The 22,201-nt window shown below is 40.1% G+C and overlaps 3 protein-coding genes across 5 annotated transcripts; 2 read left to right on the forward strand and 1 right to left on the reverse strand.

Annotated features, from left to right (window-relative positions):
* The first annotated feature begins 1,563 nt into the window (after positions 1-1,563).
* LOC127763651 (uncharacterized) lies at positions 1,564-8,074 on the forward strand. The gene is made up of 14 exons (XM_052288414.1): positions 1,564-1,935; positions 3,260-3,341; positions 3,452-3,555; positions 3,794-3,920; positions 3,994-4,088; positions 4,373-4,496; positions 5,300-5,380; positions 5,954-6,052; positions 6,193-6,360; positions 6,465-6,552; positions 6,631-6,701; positions 6,771-6,839; positions 7,139-7,270; positions 7,511-8,074. The coding sequence occupies exons 1-14, from the start codon at positions 1,895-1,897 to the stop codon at positions 7,715-7,717; spliced, it is 1,488 nt and encodes a 495-aa protein (XP_052144374.1). The 5' UTR covers positions 1,564-1,894; the 3' UTR covers positions 7,718-8,074.
* Positions 8,075-9,238: 1,164 nt separating this feature from the next.
* Positions 9,239-10,657, reverse strand: LOC127761721 (uncharacterized). The gene has a single exon (XM_052286050.1). The coding sequence runs from the start codon at positions 10,655-10,657 to the stop codon at positions 9,443-9,445; it is 1,215 nt and encodes a 404-aa protein (XP_052142010.1). The 3' UTR covers positions 9,239-9,442.
* An 8,028-nt stretch (positions 10,658-18,685) lies between these two features.
* LOC127762904 (probable calcium-binding protein CML21) lies at positions 18,686-21,945 on the forward strand. 3 transcript variants are annotated; one of them, XM_052287433.1, is made up of 5 exons: positions 18,686-18,850; positions 19,654-19,893; positions 20,404-20,603; positions 21,176-21,350; positions 21,446-21,945. In XM_052287433.1, the coding sequence occupies exons 2-5, from the start codon at positions 19,698-19,700 to the stop codon at positions 21,559-21,561; spliced, it is 687 nt and encodes a 228-aa protein (XP_052143393.1). In that variant the 5' UTR covers positions 18,686-18,850; positions 19,654-19,697; the 3' UTR covers positions 21,562-21,945. The 3 variants fall into 3 exon arrangements, with proteins under 3 accessions (XP_052143393.1, XP_052143395.1, XP_052143394.1); XM_052287435.1 differs by lacking the exon at positions 18,686-18,850 and adding an exon at positions 18,958-18,977; XM_052287434.1 differs by lacking the exon at positions 18,686-18,850 and adding an exon at positions 18,991-19,502.
* Positions 21,946-22,201: the final 256 nt, after the last annotated feature.

The following is a 22,201-nucleotide window of genomic DNA, read 5'->3' on the forward strand; positions in this document are numbered from 1 at the left end:
TTTCTTGGGAGCAAATCTATTCGTCTAGCTAAATTAAATGATTATTTAAAAATTTGTTTCTTAAAAGTTTTATAAAATTTTAGTAGTAATAAATCATAATCGTGTTTATTTTCCTTTTAAAAAATACACTTTGATTTAACATGTCTTGATTTAAATAAATTGAATTTTAACATGCTTCATGTAAAATTTTGTTTAAATTCTATAGGAAGTGGGGACATATTTACGCATTTCAAAAATAACATTCTCAACTTTAGTGGTGTAAATCATCTCTCCTCTACCAAAATTATACATGTGTCATTTGTCTTTTACCATCTTTTACCTTGATAACCATTGTATTATCTTGTTTTTAACATTTCATATATTTTATGTAGCATTTTAGATCTCTATGGATTTCTTTTATCCTTTTCTCGAATGTTGTTTTTGATGTTTGTTATAGTGTTGTTTTTTAAAGTGCTATCACACTATAAATGCGTTGTTTTAGCGTCACAACTATTGTGACACTAAAATAGAAGCCATTCAAATTTTCTATTATAGATATGTAAGAATAATAGGTTATCTAGTGCTAGTCATGCATGGTTACAATGGTTTACATATATTATGTTCTTACATTCATCAATTCACACGCACATTTTACGTGAACTTTTTTTTCTACCATGTTATCATCATCACACGGTTCTTAATAAAAAGGCAACGATAAGGCATAATGCATAGTGAATTCCAAATTGAACGAAGGCGGTCACTTTGCGATATTGTGCCAATTCCAGTTTTGAATGACCGCAGACTTGTTTCATAGCTTTCAACTGAGTGATAGACCCGACACAACTGACGGATAAGCGGATTGAGCGCAAAAGCGCATTTGTTTTCTTGCTCCTTGGCTTCAAGCAATCGATTGAATCTGGATTCCTTTGCTTATCCTTCCTGGCTATAATCTCTCTTATAATCTCTCTTATAATCTCTCTTGTTCCGTTTTCGCAATGATGTGTTCGCTATAAATATCATATAACTATTACGAATAAACAACATCAATTGGTTTGCCAAAATTTAAAAGCCTCCATCAACAAATAAGCGTAGTAATGCATAATGTTTATATCGTCTCAACTGACCAGGGAATTTGGAGATGCATTGAGACGTCTATTTTTCATTAATTTTTAGTGAATTTTGACAAATTTCAAATAAAACCGTTAGAGATGCACATTTTAAAATTTGAACGTGAAACTCGTACGCAATTCGTTTAGGCTGTGAGAATCGTACCTATGCGTAATACTTCTACAACTTGTGTCAACACGGTTAAACATGCTTCAAATTAAATTATACTCAATACACAAGTTTGAATCTGATTCGAATATAAATTAAAAAATATCCCACGTGTAAAGCACGACAAAACGTTTTAAACTTGCCCCGACAAATTTTGTTTTGTTCAAGAGACAAAAAAAAAAAGAAAAAGAAAAAGAAAAGAGAAAGCTATTCCCAGTTTCCCACCGATTACCTCGGCTTCGTTAACGTTCTCGTTTCCCACGGCTATTGCCTCCTCCTTCCCTCTCCTCTCCTCTCCTCTCGCCCTCCTCCTCCCCACCTCCACAACCCAACCCCACCCCCACCCCCACCTCCTCGCGGAGATCCCCCTCCTCGCCGCGCTCCCCGCCGGAATCCGCGGCGAGCGGCGAGCGTCCCGAGCCCCGGATCGCCGGGAACCGCGCCGGATCCCGCGGGGGCTCGGCCGCCGCGAGCGAGCTCTCCCCGGCGGCGTTTCCCCGGCAGATCCGATCCGAGGAATCCTATCGCGAGGGCGTTGGCGCTGTTGGGCGGGGTGGGGGGAAAAACTTCTGCAGAGGAGGAGGAGGAGGAATTGGGGGGAGGCCGTGGCGACGCCTAGGACCCTTGCGCCGCGGACGCCATGATTGAGCAGTTCGTCAATTTCGTCATCCGGCCGCCCCGGTACCCACATTCCGTCGCCCTTGTTTGCTTGTGGTGTGAATTTGGCATGGTTGGTACATTGGCATGTGGCCGTACGTACTGTTGTGAATTGGGAGATTTGCATGATTAATGCGAGCCTCACGTACATGCAGCTTGGGTTCCTCGATTGCTAGTAGATTAGGTAGAATCTAGGTTGTTTTGAGTTTATGTTTTATTCGAGCAAAGGGGAACCACGGGCATTATTTATTGAAACCAGTCATTAGTTCGTACAGAACCATGGAAGCAAGATGAGCATTCAAGCTACTAGGATATGCTGGAAGCGCCAAGTTCTAGCTCGAAATTCGATACATTATGCCTCCGTAATCCATGCTAGAGAAAAGAAGCAAAGAAACCAATAATGTGCTTGAAAGTAGCCCAAAGTTACTTTGACATGTTTCAGTAAAATTTCTGTAGAAAAGATACAAAGGAAACAAAAAGGTGCTTGAAACTAGCCCAAAGTTACATTGTCTGGTTTCAGTACAACTTTTGTCAATGCAATATGCTGGCTCTGAAGCCTCCACCCTGAGCAGTTTGTGAGGGAGGCTGGACCGGTCATGCTAATCTTACCAATGATTCATTTCAAAAGTTTGCATGTCAAGTGTGAGAACGAGGATTTGTACCTAAGGATAGTCATCTTGGATATGATGGTACATTGGCCCTTGATTTTCTTTAGAGCACAGTAACCTGCTTACTGTTAACAGAAACCTGATAGGAGTACATGGGCTCTTGATGTTGTAGATCGGTACCATGTGCCATAAAAGCTAGAGTTAGGTACAATGGAATGGTCATTGCAGTTGGCATTGTGTGGGTAGTTGTGCATGTATGGGCATGCTCTATAATGCCTATAACATATACCATTAAGAAGTAGCTTTAGTGTGGCACGATAATCTAGCCCATGCTCACATGACAAATGTGGGCAACCTGCTGAGTGGAGGGATAACGAGAAAACTGTTAGCAGTTGACCTTCTTAGGTGTCGAATTTTTTCATTCTGGTTGCGAATATTATGGATATGTCTTTTTCAAACTTATCTTTGTTTAAGGGGAGGTGTTTTTTGCATCGAGTTTTGAATTGGAACATCTGCACATGGAAATGTTTTCTCTTCACTGCATTTCAAAGCTGAAAAATCTCATAATAGGTGTCTAATCAAAGAATCAGAGCTGCTGATGCAATGTATAAATAATTGAATGGACCATTGACTTAGTTTGCATGAACCTGTCAACTGACAATGGTACAGTTTATTGAAAAGAAAATTGTAGGAAATCACTGTACACGGTCCCATGGAATTTACCAGTTACTTGTCTGCAGGTCAGAGTATAATCCAGATCAGTATTTATGGGAGACGGAGTTTATCCTTGCTGGGCGCAAGTACAAACGACTAGACTTGGAGGCAAGTAAGGGAACCAATTGTCGAGGTTTTTTTCTTTAATTCATTTACTGGGAGAAGTTTGACTGCAATTATGGACATCTTTGTTGATAGCCTTATTCTGCCTTTACCAGCTTACGAATGCAAGAGGCCTTACAATAAAATGCAGCCACTATGTTCCTGCTTTCATTCCAGAGAATACTTCTCTTCCATGTGTGATTTACTGCCATGGAAATAGGTATTTACCTTGTGTGCTCAGTGCTAGCATATTAGTCTGAGTCGTGTTTTCTTTAACATTCAGATTAGTGTATTTTGATATATTAATATGTGCTCCTAAGCCTTTGGAAACCAAATTAATATTAAGTTAGTAGCACACGTTATGAGCTAGCATTTCCTCTTAACTGATGAGATTCATCTCAAGCAATCACCGATATCTTTTGGAATCTTTAACAGGCTTTTGCTTTGACTCAATGCAGTGGATGCCGGGCAGATGCAAATGAAGCTGCTGTTATACTGCTTCCTGCAAATATCACTGTTTTTACACTTGATTTTTCCGGGTCAGGTCTATCAGGTGGAGATTATGTAAGCCTTGGTTGGCATGAGGTATATAATCAGTATCACTTTTGTTCTTCTACATTTATATCATGGATAATTACATTATTCTGAAATTTTCTAGAAAGAGGACCTAAAATGTGTGGTGTCATACCTACGGACCACTAAGCAAGTTTCCTGTATAGGCCTTTGGGGGCGATCGATGGGTGCTGTTACAAGGTACCTTTTAGTTTGGATATACTGCATGCTCCTTTTACTTGGTGGTGGAGATTTATTTATTTCACTTCACGTGACTTGATTGATATGTTACACCAAACAGAGATCAACATTGAACAAAATTATCTGTACTTAAGTGGCCTCTGATTCTCCCGTTTTGCTCTTTGATATGTGCTTTAGAAGGTTTTTAGGCTTTGAGTTCATGTCATGTATGTCTTAAATATGTGATCTTTGCGTAACGGATCCGTCCCAATTCATTCGTTGTTTTGTGAACTAATGTAATACAGCCTACTCTATGGAGCAGAAGATTCCTCGATTGCTGGAATGGTATTGGATAGTGCTTTCACTAACTTATATGGCTTGATGATGGAGCTTGTGGATGTCTACAAAATCCGGGTTCCTAAATTCACGGTATGCACATATTCTGTATAAAGTTGCTTTTGTTCCATAACAAAATGACATGGAATGCTGCAATATTGCATTGGCATAATTTGTAGGGTATCATGGCTTATAATAGCTATGATTCTTTCTTGTTTCTTTTTGGGAAATCAGATTGTTCTATTGTGGCTTAATAGCTCAATATTTGCCCATCGAAACCATGGTTTTACTATTCAGCACTCAGTCACTTAGCTCTTAGTTGCAATTGTTATTTTTTGAGCAATTATTCAACCAGGCTAAGTTAGTAATTACTTCATCAGGTTAGGAGTGTAAAAGGGCTTTGAGTTATGTGATTGAACACCATTCAGTTGCTTCAACTTAAAATGCATTTATATCCCATTTTTAAGCAGAGAAACTACCTAACTTACTGCCAATGTTATTTGATTTCTACTTTCATTGGTTTGCCTGCACCCCCATAATTACCAATTTACATAGTTTCCTTTGATGTGATGCAAGAAATAAACATGCAAATAAAGCTCCATTCTCTTGATGGAATTGCAAACGACTACACACAACTTAAATTCATCTTCTGGTTGCAAATAACTATGATAACTTATCTGGTAGCTCTATCTTATTCTGTTATTGGATATGAATTTTAATTTTAGCACACCCTTATTAAAATTACTTCTTCCTTCGTATTCAGCTTTCACTTCTAATGTTGTGAAGCGTAGCATCGTTGTATGTTCTTACTAACATAAGCTCCTTTCTAACCTTAGTGAGCATTGCTGTATTTGCATTGTTTTAATCATTTTTTTTTCTGAAATTCGTCGTTTCAGGTTAAGATGGCTGTTCAGTATATGAGAAAGATCATTCAGAAGAGAGCTAAGTTTGACATAATGGATCTTAATGTTTTACAGGTTTACTTTCTGTATCAATATCTCGCAATCATAGTATTGTAGAAGTTAACACAATGTAATCTTTTTTGTTACTGAATAAACATGTAGACGCATAAGCTCATGGAGTACCATAAAGACTATTTCAGACTACATTTTGCAATTATTCACTGCCATTGGTTATATTTCATATTAAATAACACTATGGACATGATAAATGATATTATCAAATACTCCCTCCATCCCAAAGTATAGTAGCAACCTAGTATACGATTAGGCTTATCCAGATTTGTAGTACTAGGTGGTGCCTAATCATGTACTAGTATTTGGGGATGGAGGGAGTAATTAGTTTTCTGCAGAGCCTGGCTGATTATGCTGGGTGTTATATGTAATTGCCTCCATCCCAAAAAGACCTTATTGTGCATAGCAAGAAATGAAGTCTTTCTGGGAAGGAGGTAGTAATACTTAGAAATCCTCTATTAGTGAACTGTTGATTATTGAACTTTGCCATCTGAAGTGCTCTTAGTTGCAGTAATTTTAAATGCTTGCTCGCTCCTACAATTGTGGCTGACTTTGTGTTCTCTTGTTCTTAAACAGTTCGCTCCCAAGACGTTTATTCCTGCATTGTTTGGTCATGCTTCAAATGACATGTTCATTCAGCCTCACCACTGTGATCGTATTCACCAGGCGTATGGGGTAATGCATAATGTAGTTTGTTTTATTAATGCCACTCAAAATCGAATAAATAATACATAAATCGCTAATTGACTGTTCCTGGCTTCCTGCTGAAGAATACATTATTATTTGTTTAAAATTAAATCATGTTTATTGTACAGGGGGATAAAAGTATAATAAAATTTGAGGGTGATCACAACTCCCCAAGACCTCAATCATATTATGATTCAGTTTCAATGTTCTTCTATAATACTTTGCATCCTCCTCAATTGCCTGTGAAATGCTCCAATAATCTAGGTGCTTTCAAAGTTGGCACGGTGACCAATGAGGTAAAGCTTCATAAAATACGTTACAAAACTTAATTTGGAACCACTATTGTTCTTATGAAGTACTTTGAGTGAAAACAAATATTTGCTTTTGGGTGGTCCTCCAGAGTTTCATTTTTGAGATCATTAGTGGTCTACGAGGAGCTGGAACCAATTCATGCAGTTCATCAATAGATGCATCGAAATTTCCAAATGGTGTGTTACGTTCCGCTCTTTTGCTTCCTTGTAGTTTATAACAAGGCGCTATTCACTAACTGTCTCTTTTTATTTCAGCTACAACACCAGTAGTTGAATTGCTGTCAGAGAGTGTGAATCAGCTGTCCATTAAGAATGACAGTGACTTGGTAGGATTGCTAATAATACGTTCGTGCCTGATATGCAATACCCTTTCCTGACTGTTCGATTAAATGCAGGATTTTCTTTTAGACGAGAATCGCACCCTCTCAGAAATTGATGGTGATAGTGCTGGGTCACGCTTGCAGGTGAAGTATATAAATTGGTTAAGCAGAAATTAATCACTGTATTTTGTAGTGAAGCTCAACATTATCTCCATATGAGTAATTGAGGTCACTGTAAGAAATTGTGGCAATTGTAGCACAACTATGGTTTGCTTAGTACTTAGTAGGGTCATTGAAACCAATGGTCAGTTCCATTCATCATGATTGATTACCCGGTGGACAACAATTGTATATAATTGTCAACAGACAGGAAAAACGCTTCGATATTCCTGTACCTGTAAGTTGTGTGATGAGTGATGACAATATGTCTGCTTTTCTTATAGGACAAATCAAGTGGGCACAATGAGGAATCCTGCTCATGTACAAGCTCTAACAGAGAAAGTTGGGGTAGATGTTCCTCTTTAGGGGGAGCTAGTGACGACTCATTCCCTGGCGATATTAGTGATAAGCAAGAGGTAAGTTGCCTCTCTTACTTCCCTTTCAGTTTAGTTGTGTGTACTAAAAATACTATGAAAGCAGGCACATTGGATGTGAGGTAATTATGATAAATATTTTGCATGATATTTAGATTAATACTGTTATATAGCTTAAGTTTATTAGCTTAGTGTTACTAATCGTTTATTTGGGTTTCTCTCAAATAAGTTCAATATTTTTTCTCATTATAAAATCTCAGATACAGTAAATGTGTCTTGTAGAATATGACTGTAAAGGCTCTGGCAACACCGCTAAGACAGAAAGACAGCAAATCAACAACCCCAAAAACAAAGGAGAAGAAGAAGTCACTATGGAAGAAGCTTAACCGTGAGAGGGCAGGGGTGGGTGATAGTCTATCGCAACGTTTGAAGATGTGCCTCAGTCATTCTTCTCGTCACAAGAGAGTCAAATCATCTGGGATAGTGTAACAACTTATTAGCCTTGACAAAGTCCATCTCAACGAATCACTGACACTGATCAGTTCCGTGAACACCGAATCGCCTTGATTTGATTCTGACTTACCTGCTGGCACTACCAGTGCCAGATTGTAACTTGTAACACTGGTGAGTACATACTCGATTGCCATGGCTCGTGTCAAGCTTCGCAGGAGCCCATGAGCTTGAGCGACACGCCCTTGTATTTGCTGTCTCCTGTAATTGCGATCTCTGGCTCGCTGTTTATTTTCCTTTTACCACTTGAATGCTGTAAATTACAATGCTGTAGTGCAAGAGTGCGACTGCAGCTTGTTGGTGAGATGAAAGGGATGTCGTGCGTCGTTTTTTTTACTGTGTCCTGTTCATATTTATTTAATCATTCTGCTATTTAACTTTACTGGAAGGGACGGATAAATTGGATCGGAGGCATAACAATTGTTGAGCTCTTGGAACTTTATACCCAAAAATTGTAAAAACTCTACCCAATTTTTAAAACATTCAACTTAAAATTTGAAGCTTTCAACTTAAATTTTAAAACTTTATATTAAACAACTCTACCTTGAGTTTAAAATTTTTAATTCAAAATTAAAAACTTTTAGTTCGAACTTTGAAACTTTCTATTGTAAATTAAGAAAACTTCACCTAAATTTTAAAACTTTCTACTATAAATTTTAAATTACACCCCAAATATAAAACTTTGTATTTGAATATTTAGATTTATTATTGATTGTATCAGAAAACATTTATGGTCTAAGAAAGGAAATAAAGCATCACAAAACGCTGTTTATATGGGCAAAAAGCACTCGTGGGTTCGCAGCCCGAAAATGAAACGGGAAAGGTTGTTATAAAAAAAAAAGGGAAGATTTTTTTTTCGTTTCCCACTCGAGACAAGTTTGTGGAAACTCCAGCTGAGAGAGAAAAATGAAAAGAAAGAAAAGAGAAAAAAGAAAAGAAAGAAAAAAAAGAAAACCAAATTGTCCCTCTCCCTTTCGCTTCTATGTCGTGCTGATGTCCTGCCACTAGGTTGCTACTTGACGCCTGAATTCTTCGCTCCACCTTTATCGTGTTTAGTTTCAAACTTTTTTTTTTTCAAATTTCTAACTTTTCCATCACATAAAAACTTTCCTACACACATAAACTTACAACTTTTCCATCACATCGTTTCAATTTCAACCAAACTTCCAATTTTAGCGTGAACTAAACATAACCCTTATCACTGTTCGTCCTTCTTCACTACCGCAAGCATTTTTCCAACGCTTCTCACCTTACGCTGCCCACTGGCCAAGCGGCCACTGCCTGGGATTGAAGCATTCTCTTTTCTCTACCTCCAAGCCGCGGGATCTAAGGGCGTTACCCGTGCCCACAATTGATTCATAGGTATTCAAACTTCTAAATTTAACTCCAGAAATTAGGTTTGGACTGGAGTTGTAGAGTAGTCTAAACCCAGCTTCACATCTCTAGTTCATTTTATAAGAGCGTTTAGGTGGAGCTAAAATCGTTTGGTTGGACTCCAACATCAGGAGAGATGGAGTTGCATATGGAGTCGTGCCAAACAGGCCTTTTATTGTACATGTAGTGTAGAAGGAAAATTCAGTACAAGGAAATTTCCCTATGTAGTGTAGAAAGCATGAGAAATGAACATTGGCACATGGCACATATATACATTTGCACAAGTTATGAAGGACCAAAATGTGAAACAGAAGTGTTGGTGGGTCTTGCTTATATGGATAAAGCAAAGGCGATGGGTGGAGAGGAGAACCCATGGGAACTGAAAATCTTCAAGGCCTTGTCCCGTTTGCAGCGGACTACAATGTCCATATCAGTCTTCTCCTCCTCCACTATTTTATAGGTGGTGAGATTTAAATACATCTTCCTTGGATAGAATTCGTGTATATCTTTATCATAAGACATGTGGTGTTCGCGGTCATCAAGCCTGAATGTAATGCAAGAAAAGCTCCCCTCGTCCTCCATGGAAGCCAAGCATAGCGCTTCCCCTACACCAACCTCCTCACGTGCCTCGGTTTTCACCGGGAACTCGGTGACGGATAGCTTGAGATGAGGAGCGGATGAGACTAGACGGATGCGGTATGCGTTGATAGGGCCGCTCTCCCAACAACGGCCAAGAAAGATGCCTGTGTGACCTACTAGTGGCGTCGCGGAGCCGAAGAACGGCAGGCCGTAGTCGTACAGCTTGTGCCACCGGTGAGTGCCGGTGTCAAATGCATAGGTTGTCATCTTGCCCATATTATTCACGGACACGAGCAGATAGGGGAGAAATAGCACGTAGGAGGTGACGAGGATGAGGGGCGGGGCGAGGTACCCAGCCGGGGAGAGCATACAAGGGAAGCATATGGGATCCGGCAAGGCCTCCGACGAGCACCCATCGAGCGTGTGGCGGCCGTCCGCCGTTGCCACCACCGTGGCCCGGGACAGGTCGAGCACCTCGAACCACGGCTCGAAGTCGGGGTCCTCGAGGTATTGGGGGCGGCTCGAGAGGACGTAGATCCTGTCCCCGACGGCCGCCGCGACGGGCGACAGCTTCGCGGACAGCAGCTTCGGCCCGGTGATGACCCTCCTTGTCTCGGTGTCGAAGAGGACGGTGCCGCCGGGGTTTCCCCCGACGGAGACGATCCACCTTGAGCGCACGGAGACGACGGTCTTGCAGGCCACGTCCGTCGGTAGATGAGCGAAGCGGTGGAGGACTTGTTTTGTCACCGGCGACGACGGCGAGGAGGAGGAGGAAGAGTCGTCTTCCACCTTGTACAGGCGGTAGTAGGAGTGGGAATACCAGTCCCGACGGCATACTGCAATGTACGCCGCTGGCAATGGATCCCGCACCGTCATCAGGTGGGAGTCGTCCAACAACGGCTCGGCCTCCAGCAGATCGGTCCCGTCCCGGCGGTGGTGGCGGCGGTGGCGGCGGCGGCGCCCCATCCCGGAGGAGGAGATTGAACAATTGGGGATTCGATCGGGGGTGAGTTTAGGAGGCAAAGTGGCAGCTATTGTTCCACATGTCCATCATCAAGGTCTCCTCCTCATCATCACCTGCAAGCTGGCAGCTATTGGTCCAAGAGTTTCCAGTGGCATCGTTGGGAAGGATGATTCCTCAGCCACGGATCTTCTCTCCCTTGGGAGAGGGCAGCTTCTGTTCTGTCGGGTGGCTGGCTTCCTCTGGTCGAAGCCATGGATGCCAGATTAAGGAGTACCAGATAGAGGGCGCCGAGTCAAAGAAAGATTTGCAAGCCACAGTACAGGTGAAGCACCAGGACCAGACATACCAATTCAAGGGCCAATCTCGATTTCTGGATACACATATGCCTATTGTTGCTGCACTGTCCATGTAAACCATCTGGGGCTCTCTTGCTGTGCTTCTCCTTGTTTTCATACAGCATTACAAACTTATTTGGAGCACTTGAGACAAGTGGTCGTCGCGGGCGATGGCGCGGACGGCCGCGGCGGCGGCGGGTGACGGCGTAGGCCGCGGACGGCGGTGGTGGTTTGTGCGACGACGTCGGCGCCGGGTGCTATGCGAGAGACGGAGAGAGAATAGCCGAAAGGAGATGGGAAGAGTATGTGCGTGGGCTAGCCAAATTTGGCTAGTGAAGGGAGGGTTTTGGCCAGCCAGATGGCTTAGCCATCCGGTTAGAGAGGCTGTTGGAGGGAATTTTTTTTGCTGGAATAGCTAAAATTTAGCTTAGAGAGTCATTTGGAGAGGTTGTTGGAGATGCTCTTAGGCAAAATCAATTGTTTTGTTTGAGAAAGCTTATAAGTGTTCTTTTGCTCAGTCTCAACTTGAACATTCGGGCCACATTATGTCTGATCAGGGTGTGAGTACTGGTCCTGATAAAACTGTTGTGATGCTTGCCTAGACTATATTCCCACTAATCACACTGAGCTAAGAGGATTTCTAGGCCTCACATGGTGCTATAGAAAGTTTGTACTCCCTCCGTCCCATAAAAATTGTATTTCTAGCTCTAAGGCTTTGTCCCACAAAAATTATATTTCTAGCCATGTGGGGCCCAACCAATTGATTCATCTATATAAGTTTCCTTCCATCCCACGTAATTTGGGCTGCTAATGCTTGTAATTTTATTAAGTATGCTAATTATATGGGTTAATTCTCTCAAACTTCCTTTTAATCATTTGTACATATGGAATATATGCATGCAGTGGATTCATTAAATAAGGTTATTGTGGTCATTTTCTAATACTACTATTTTGTCCTAAATTAGCTAGAAATACAATTTTTATGGGACGGAGGTAGTACATCATTATCGTATATGATAATGCTATTGCAGAAGAAAGCTTTTCAGTGATCTATTGAGGCTCAACATGCTTTTGAGGCATTGAAAAAGGCTATGAGTAATACTACAGTGTTAGCTTTGCCTGATTTTACCCAGCCATTCACTTCGGAGACAGATGCTTGTGCAATGGGTATTGGTGTCGTGTTAAGCCAACAAGGTCATCCTGTGGCATATTATAGCAAGGCATTGGGAGTAAGGAATCAAAAGTTGTCTATATATGAGAAGGAATTTCTAGTGTAAAGATGCTTGTGGAAAAGTGGAGATGTTATCTGCAGAGGGTTCCTTTTGTTATTAAAACTGATCACAAGAGTCTCTGCAATCTTAATGATCAGATTTTAGGCACTGAATTACAACAAAAGGCTATGACTAAGCTGATGGGTTTGCAACATAGCTTTCAATACAAAAAGGGGTTGAAAATATAGTGGCACATGCATCGTCCCGCAGACCTCATCAGGTTAATCTTGCAGTATTATCAGTAGTTCAACATGTTTGGATTTAGGAAGTACTGAATTCATATGTGGTTGACCCCAAAGCTCAACAATGATTAATTGAATTAGCAATGGTAAAGCAGAATAATCAGGGGTTTTCCCTAACTGATGGTATGATTAGGTTATATGGTTAAAGTGTGGATTGGAGCAAATGCTAGGTTGCAAACCAAAATTATCACAACTTTTCAGTCTACTCCTATTGGGGGGCACTCCGGGATTATGGCAACTTATCACAGATTAAAGAAACTCTTTGCTTGGCATGGGTTGAAAGCAGCAGTAGAGAACTTTGTTCAGCAGTGCCAAGTGTGCCAACAAGCCAAACATGAGAATTGTAAATTACCTGGGTTATTAGTTCCTCTTCCTATTCGAAAAGAAGCTTGGCAAGATATTTCAATGGATTTTATTGAGGTACCGGTGTCTAATGGTTGTCATTCAATTTTGGTGGTGGTTGACCGTTTTACCAAGTACAATCATTTTATCCCCTTGAAACACCCTTCTATTGTTTCCCAGGTGGCCGCTGTGGTGGATAATGTGGTGTTCAAAACACATGGTATTCTCAGATCCATTGTTTCAAACAGAGATAGGATTTTTCTCAGGAAGTTTTGGCACGAACTTTTTGCAGTGTGGAAAACTAAACTTAAACTAAACGAGTAAACCAATGTTTGGAGATGTATCTTCAGTGTATGACTCAGGCAAATCCCAAGAAGTGGTGTTCCTACTTGCATCTGGCCGAGTTTAGGTATAACACAAATGATCATACTTCACTTGGTTGCTCCCTTCATAAAGCAATGTTTGGACAAGAACCTCTTTATGGCCAAATGCTTGATTTGTCTGAAGCTTCTCAACCAGCTGTGGTTGATCTGATTATTGAAAGAACACAATTGAATGACTTTATGAAACAGCAGATTACCAGAGCTCAATTGTGCATGAAGCATGTCGCTGATAAAGGTCATTTTGATAGACAGTTCATGGTGGGTGAACAAGCCTTTCTGAAACTTCAACCATATGCTCAATCATCGGTAGTAAACATGCCTTATTCTAAATTGGGATTCAAATATTTTGGGCTCTATCTAGTGGAGATACGATTGGAGCAGCAACTTATAAATTGGCACTGCTGGAAGGGAGTATATGGTTCATTCGGTCTTTCATGTTTCGCAATTGAAAGGCCATGTTCCTGATTATTCACCAATATACTCTACTTTGCTTGTACCTGTCGTGCTTGACCGACGCTTGGTCAAGAAGGGGAAGGCCACGCATGTGTCAAGCGTTGATGAAATGGTCTTCTCTATCAGCTGAACACGCCACTTGGGAAGATTTTGAAGTGGCGAGAGCAAGATTTCCCGATGCGGTAGCTTGGGATGAAGCTGTCACTCAAGGGGCCGGCAATGTCGTACCTGCTACAGGAACGACAAGGATGGAAGACTACTCAATGGGGTGGCAATGTCGCACCTGCTTCAGGAACGACAAGGATGGAAGACTAAGTCTGTAGCTGTGTTGTATGCGGGTCTGTGTGATTGGGCTTGGACCTACAAGGTGGTTTCTATGAGATTTCGGCCATGTACTACTTAAAGGGGAACCTAGCCCAAGACCTGGACATGAAATGAATGAGAGAACAAAGTCTCTCCCCTATCTGACCTTCTTTCTTCCTCACATTGCTTCTCCCCTATTCTCTGTTCCTCTGCTTAGGCTATGTTTAGTTCCACGCCAAAATTGGAAATTTGAAGAAATTGGAACGATGTGACGAAAAAGTTGGAAGTTTGTGTGTGTAGAAAAGTTCGATGTGACGGAAAAGTTAAAAGTTTGAAGAAAAAAGTTGGAATTTAAACAAGACCTTACTCTTCTATCTCTCGATTTCTCCAATCAAATCTCATAGAAATCCCTGTGATGGTGGAGATGGCGGTGATAGATTGCAACAGGCCAGTTTGCATTTGCCAATTGGTTAGCAATTCATACATATTTCAAATTTAGATTTTGTATGTTACCACTTTGATATGTTGAAGAGAGAGCACTTCTATATGTTAAACAATGTCAATTCTATGAATAAATGAAATTATGCTTAATTATATATTATGTCAGCTATATATTGTACACTTAGTACTACTGTACTACGTGATATTATACTCCCCCGTCCCTGCATATTTGACGCCATTGATTTTTTAGCATATATTTAACCGTTCATTTTATTCAAAAACTTTTGTGAAATATGTAAAACTATGGCTATGTTTATATCCAGAGGTGTTACATTGGATATACGGACACACATTTGAAGTATTAAACGTAGTCTAATAACAAAACAAATTACAGATTCCGCCTGTAAACCACGAGACGAATTTATTAAGCCTAATTAATTCATCATTAGCAAATGTTTACTGTAGCACCATATTGTCAAATCATGGCACAATTAGGCTTAAAAGATTTGTCTCGTAACTTACACGCAATCTGTGTAATTGGTTATTTTTTTCGTTTATACTTAATACTCAATGCATGTGTCCAAACATTCAATGTGACAGGGTGTAAAATTTTGTCAGTGGATCTAAACAGGGTCTATATGTATACATAAAAGTATATTTAACAATAAATCAAATGATAGGAAAACAATTAATAATTACTTAATTTTTCAATAAGATGAACAGTCAAACATGTTTAAAAAAATCAACAGCGTTAAATATGTAGGGACGGAGGGAGTACATGCCAAGTATTAAACTTTTGTTGTAAAAAAAATTCTTGCATCTTCATATGTTGAATCTTTATACATTGAATACACAATATCAAACCCTGAACCCGCCTTGGAGAAGGAGAGGTAGAAGTGTGTGGTGGACTAGGTCGCTTCCCGTGTCGCCCTAGGAGTGACAAGGGGGGCCTTCTCAACACGCTTGTGGGAGGGATTAATCGAACATTGTCTTAGGAGGAGCTCATGACGGGTCATTTCCAGTGATATTATTTCCAGTGATATTATATTAGTGATAAGCAGGAGGTAGCTAGGTTGCCTCTCTAAATTCCCTTTCAGTTTAGCTACGTGTACTAAAACTACGATGAAAGCAGGCACATTCGACTTGAGTCACTAAAATTCTGATAAAAATTCTGCATGACATTTTGATATTATATCTTAAGTTGAAGTTAGCTTAAGTTACTAGTCGCTTATTTGTGCTTCTCTCAAATAAGTTCAACATTTTTTCCATTAAATAATCTCTGATATTATGGTAAAAACTATAGCAACATTTTCAACACTAATCAAATATATTATCAAAATATATTCAATGTTTTATTTAATAAAACTAATTTAATGTTGTAGATGTTGTTAAATTTTTCTATAAATTTAATTAAACTTTTTTTAAGTTTGCCTAATAAATAAAGTCAAAGTGAAATAAAAAATGACTCGTAATATGAAACAGATGATGTTATACTACTTTGTTCGGTCTTTGTCGTGCAACTTTGACTATTATTTCTCTGCTAGAATATAACGATAAATCTAACAAACTCTACTCATAAGGTTTTTACATTTCGATATTTTGAGAGCTATTAATGATTAAAATTTCAAAAGTTTTGTCGAATGAAACCAAAATTAACATATATTTAAATAGAGAGGGAGTATAATTTATACCCTTGTGAGTTGTGATGACTCATCTTACAAAGGGAAGTAAAGAGGAGTGAGATGTCGGAGGATTTTTACACCGGTTGTGTCTGGCTGAGAGTTTTGACTACTCGATATCATGTAACAAAAAATTCCGACTGTTCCATAATCAAGGAGGAATGCCTCTACGGTTCTGAATTCTCTAAAAACAGAAATAGAACTGCATAAACCCATACTATTCATGCAATTTTCCATTTACCATTTTTTCTTATATAAAAACTGTTATGAAAATAGATGTACATCGGAGACACGAATTTTACGTGGAAAACCCTTGCGGGAAAAAACCACGAGCGCAGACCGGCAATGATCACTATAGAGGAATTAGATACAAACGCAGGGGATACATTGGGCTGTCGCCCCCTCCCCATGCGTCTTTCAAGGGATATATATAGGAGAAATCTAGGAGTCCTATTAGATAACTAATCCGAATATACTGTGGGCCCAAAATTTGGATCACATATTTAACAATCTCCACCTTGATACGAATTTCCCTTGTAGCATAAAAATCTTCAATCTCCAAAGAACCTCGTGATGATAAAATCAATGTGCGCCAAATAGTCATGACTATTATCCATAACACCCTTGATCCAGAAGAGGTAGACCATACTTCAAACTCGCCATTGGGATATAGATCCTGAATCTGCTAGTATAAACCGATGTGAACCTAGCAGAGAAGCGAAACTGATGCACAAACTTCAAACTCGCCATGGGAATAAAATCCTGAATCTGCTGGCATTAATTTTTGGAATCCTAGCAGAAACGCGAAAAATTCTTGTGCTCAAAACAAAGTACTTAGGTCTCCTTATTAACCTTCCGGTCTGTTGGGCATGATGGTAGCAAAATTCGCCGGATAATTTGATCACCTTGTGATCTAGACAGGAGCGAGGCTCCCTCTCGACGACTTGAATGTGCTTCTCTTTTTTTTTTTAGCATACTTCTCCTCTTAGGTAAATACCCCGCTGCAAAACTTCACTTGCCATAATGAGAATATTGCATCTCAATCCATTGCCATAACGAGAATATTGCATCTCAATTAAGAAGCAGTAGATCAAACTTTCAACTCACCTTGGGAGTAAAATCCTGAATTTGTTGGTATAAATTTATGAAACCCTAACAGAAACGCGAAACACTCTGGGTGTATAAAACGAAGTATTTTGATCTCTGTATATAACCTCCTGGTAAATCTGGCTTGTGAACGTAGCAATTGAAAGTGAATTTGGATTCACCTCGACAGAACCAAGCAATGCACAGAACTTGAATTCCTGGTGCGAAGGGCGTGTGCACTTAACAATTCCAACGTGAAATTTAATTCACATGAACAGGACCGAGAAGGCTGCTGAAGGCTTGGACTTTTCTCCTTCCTCGGGATGCGTGCGGAATAGATCAATGGCTTCAACCCTGCTGCTGCTTCTGATTTTCTCCTGCGTTGCTTGATGGACGTGATTCCGATCGATGTGTTGGAGCACCTGCTTAAATCGATCTGGTCGACACCGCTTCGGGTTTGCTTCACCGGTGATTCAATCTCACCGAATTGATTTCTGCGACGACGACGACGCGTTGCTGCTGCGGCCGATTCTCCGCGACGTGCGCTGCTGCTCCTTCCTCGGCGGCGGCAACGACGAGGCCAATCAGATCGATACTCCGATCCGAAAAATCACACCGGTGGCTGTGTGATTAGTAGATCGATCTCCAATGCTCTAATACCACTTGTTATGAAAATAGATGTACAACGGAGACACGAATTTTACGTGAAAAGCACTTGCGGGAAAAAACCACGAACGCCGACCGGCAATGATCACTATAGAGGAATTAGATACAAACGCAGGGGACACATTGGGCTGTCGCCCCCTCCCCATGCGGCTTAGAAGGGATATATATGGGAGAAATCTAAGAGTCCTATTAGATAACTAATCCGAATATACTTTAGGCACAAAATTCGGATCACATATTTAACAAAAATAACTAATTTGTCATCATGAAAAATTATTAAGAACGCATAGAATTCTAAAATAAAACAACATGATTATAGCACGGGTCGACTTGCCTGAATAAGCTAAAAGTCGTTAGAAAGAGACATATAATTACATTTAAGAATTTAATGAAAATAAACGAAGTGAGAGAAGTAAGTTATTGGTAATGTAACATCCCCACTTATAAATAATTATTACTTCCTCCATAAAAAAAAATTGTGGACTTTCACAGATTCTTGTGTTTATAGATAATTATAACTTTCTCCGTCAAAAAAACCATCCTAAGTTTGAGTGTACAGATTCAAATTCAGGATTGTTTTTTTTTTTACGAACGAAGACGTCAATCATAAAAAAAAATAAAAGTGATAAAGCTATATTTAGATTTTTCGTCTAGTAGAAGAAAAGTGAGACATCATCTGCATGTACGTACGGAGTTTGGAGAGGAAGAAGAGGAGACGCTATCACCCACCACCCGTCCACTCCCGGCGAGCACATGAGCCCCACGTGTCATCCACCCCCACGAGCCGTGGGGCCCGCACCCCGAACGGCCTCTTCGCTCCGCGCACCCAACCAACGCTGCTGCTTCCAACGCCATTTCTTGGTTTTCCATCCGCCGATCCACTCGCCCGATCCCCTGCCGATCCACACGCGCGAACGCGCCTCTCTCGCCGATCCCCCTCCTTCGAGAGCTTCGTCTCCGAGGCATTTCGGAGCATTGAGCGGCACAGGCAAAGGCAATCCCCCGCTTTCTTGATTTTTTTTTTCTTTTTCGTGGTTCATATCATCGGCGGTCGGCATTTTAATCTGTATGAAACTGGCGCGTGTGTTGGTGATCCTGTTTGGTAATCTGCGGTGGGAGATGTATGGCTTACTACTGACATGTTTCTTGATTTGTTTGTTTGGGGTATTTGTTAAAGAATTGCAGATTTGCAGTATGGGCTGGTTCAAAGATTCTGCATTATTCTAGTCGGTATAAAGAAATCTTGTTGTCTGATGCTGCCATGCAATTTGGCCTCTTGTTAGGGATGATAACCAGATAAGTAGTCTACATTGTTAACTAGGAGCGAATAGAAAATTTGCAGGCACATTATCATGGACAAATCTGGTTGTTGTTGTGTTGATTGATTGAATGTCATCAAGCAAAAAAAGGTGGGTGCATACTCTTAATTGTTCGCAATGATTCTTTGCGAGAATCATGGGTTTGATGATGCAACCAAACCAAAAATGTAATCGTAGTCCTAACTACTGATGGAATATTGGGAGCAATTAGGTAGGTCCGTAGGTAGATCCTTGTCACTAGGATGTACAGGTGCTATATGCTTTTTGTAGCCTCCATTGGGCTTATGCGCATCGTGCCGCCTCAAGTTTTGTCGAGTAAGGTTTCAGGTAATGCACAACCATGATTGTTTCCTTTTATGAGGCTGGTACCTATTGTTGTAGGCGGTGTGTTTCGTGCCCCCCTGCAAGTTCATGCATCCCCAAACTAGATAGTTGATCATGTTCATGCTCTCATCACAAGCGTTGTTTACATTTGCAGGGAAGTGGCTTCTATCACCCTACAAAATTGCGTTGTTTGCTGAAATGGGGGGCGTAGTCGGGCGGGGTGATTCTCCAAGGCACACTTCACCAGCATCAAAGTTAGAGAGAAAGATGGTTGAAGCCATGCAGCAGAGAGCACAGAAAGGAACTTCTGTTAAATCATTCAATAGTGTTATTATGAAGTTCCCAAAAATTGACGAGAGTTTGAGAAACTGCAGAATTATCTTTCAGCAATTTGGTGAGTGCTAACCCTGTATGTGTACTAGTGCTATGATATTACTGATACTTATTTCTTGCGTGCTGTCAAAAGGTCAAAACTCGAAAGGAAAACTGGATTGAACATCAAAAGCAGAAACTGTCATGAATATTAGCTCATATAGTGATGTTCTAATTTTGATTGAATTGTGTAGCCGTCAATAGCTAAATATAAAGATGTTGAAAGTTTGGAGTTGATTAACTTGTTCGAGTTACTTCAAGAAATTTTCCTCAACCTAATTACCATACAGTTTACATGTGATCCTGTAGCCTGGATCAACTAATTTATGTAACTGGAGATGATAGACCTCCTCAAGTTTTTGTTTCCTTAATTTCCCGATTTCTTTGCTTTTTCTATTTGTGAGGATTTTGGTTTCGACCTAACATCTTGTGAATTGTATTCACTTGGAAATCCCATCCTCGATCTGTGTGGCATTTCCTTTGTCCCCTTTTGTTTTCTTGTTCTGACAAATATCATTATGTTTCTCTCCAGATGAAGATTCCAATGGTGAAATAGATCAACAAGAACTTAAGCATTGTTTTCAAAAGTTGGATATCTCATTCACAGATGAGGAGATAAAAGACCTATTTCAGGCATGTGACATTTATGAAAACATGGGCATGAAATTTAATGAGTTCATTGTCTTCCTGTGCCTTGTTTATCTTCTGAATGATCCGCTTGTGTCAGAAGCAGTATCCTTCATGCTTCATTATAGCAAGTCTTCGAATTTTTGTTATCAATTCATTCTGCTGCTGCATTGCATGTATATAATTAGGAAATGTTTGCCGCTTTTTTATCTTCTCAAAAATATAATTCATACGTATTAGTAACACTAACTTTTCCCATTTGATCACAAAAATCTTAAAAATGCAAGTAGCTCGTTGCAAAGTAAGATTAAGGAATAATACTTGGGTATATGGTACCCTTGCAGAAGGGTGATATTTGTATTCTTGCATGCGTACATTGATAATCTGCATGGGCATTTAGAAAGTATGTCAAAGGAGGCTATTATTTAAGACATTTTTCATGTTGCAACAAATTCAAGACAAGATTTTGAAACAATTTCAACAGAGGTGCTTTCAAACAAAGTTGAAGAGAGACTCAAAGTGCTTTCCTAAAACTTTCATCATAGCATAAACTTGTTAGACCATACAGGGGCTTTTAAATGGATATTCTCTATATAATCTGCATCGAATTTATTCCTTACCATTTCTCCGTTGTGTTTATTTCTGGATACATTTATACCCTTGACACTATGCTTTAGAGAAAAAGAATGGGACTAGGTAGTCTTGAACCAACTTTCGAGACATTGGTTGATTCATTCGTCTTCTTGGACAAAAACAAAGATGGGTATGTCAGCAAGAATGAGATGATACAAGCGATCAACGAAACCATCGGAGGAGAACGCTCTTCTGGGCGGATAGGCATGAAAAGATTTGGTAAGTTTTCTTTTTTGTGGTATCGTCACAAATCTCACATGAACACAGTACACACTGACAATGATGGTCCTAATACACTCTTTTGGTGGTCCCAGAGGAAATGGATTGGGACAAGAATGGAACGGTGACCTTCAAGGAGTTCCTCTTCGCTTTTACTCGTTGGGTGGGGATTGATGATAACGAAGATGACGACGATGAGGAGGGAGTGTGAAATGAAGATTTACTCATCCTGAATTAGGCCAAGTCAGCAGCCCTCAGGAGCACTCAAGCAGTCCTCCTATTGTGGCTTGGAGTACTCAATGATAAACCGGAGATTAGTTCATGTTGTTTATGTTCTTGTTAATATAAAGATTGGACCCAAGTTATTTCTAGTTGTGGCGAAAGTTTAGTGGTATAAAGCTGCTTTGGTCATATGGCATTTGATCCAATTGATCGTAGATAATTAACCCTGTCATTCAAAAAAAATTGTAAGCTTAGATAATTAACCCTGTCATTCAAAAAAAATTGTAAGCTTGGATGTTTCAGGAAGTGTCATTTTCTTTGAAATTAAATGTTTGTTCTTGTATATACCCCCTCTGTTTCAAATATAGGTGCTTTGATGTTGTTTGTCATTCGAACTCATCTCCCCCTTCCAGTCCTATAGAATTTCCAAGGCATATCCTTCCGAATTATGGGATTTAAAAGAATTTTAGAGAAATGAGGAACCCAATAAACAAATCAAAATAAAGCTAACACGTGGCATGCCAAAACTTTTGCGGCTAAGAAATCGTTGGCCAAATGGTAGGCAAACTTTGATAAAAAATTGTACCCATGACAAGTGGCGATATTGAGTTAAATATTGTGACATGACA

This window comes from Oryza glaberrima, chromosome 2 (assembly GCF_000147395.1).
Source record: "Oryza glaberrima chromosome 2, OglaRS2, whole genome shotgun sequence".
NCBI classification, from domain to species: Eukaryota; Viridiplantae; Streptophyta; class Magnoliopsida; order Poales; family Poaceae; genus Oryza; species Oryza glaberrima.

What these genes read in the sequence shown, in the direction of transcription:
- LOC127763651 (XM_052288414.1), top strand. Translation starts at nt 1,895, where the DNA reads ATGATTGAGCAGTTCGTCAATTTCGTCATCCGGCCGCCCCG. An exon ending in TTCGTCATCCGGCCGCCCCG is followed by an intron (nt 1,936 to 3,259) that starts GTACCCACATTC and finishes ACTTGTCTGCAG; the next exon opens with GTCAGAGTATAATCCAGATC. An exon ending in ACAAACGACTAGACTTGGAG is followed by an intron (nt 3,342 to 3,451) that starts GCAAGTAAGGGA and finishes TGCCTTTACCAG; the next exon opens with CTTACGAATGCAAGAGGCCT.
- LOC127761721 (XM_052286050.1), bottom strand. Translation starts at nt 10,657, where the DNA reads ATGGGGCGCCGCCGCCGCCACCGCCGCCACCACCGCCGGGACGGGACC.
- LOC127762904 (XM_052287434.1), top strand. Translation starts at nt 19,418, where the DNA reads ATGTACAGGTGCTATATGCTTTTTGTAGCCTCCATTGGGCTTATGCGC. An exon ending in TTTGTCGAGTAAGGTTTCAG is followed by an intron (nt 19,503 to 19,653) that starts GTAATGCACAAC and finishes TTACATTTGCAG; the next exon opens with GGAAGTGGCTTCTATCACCC. An exon ending in GATAGGCATGAAAAGATTTG is followed by an intron (nt 21,351 to 21,445) that starts GTAAGTTTTCTT and finishes TGGTGGTCCCAG; the next exon opens with AGGAAATGGATTGGGACAAG.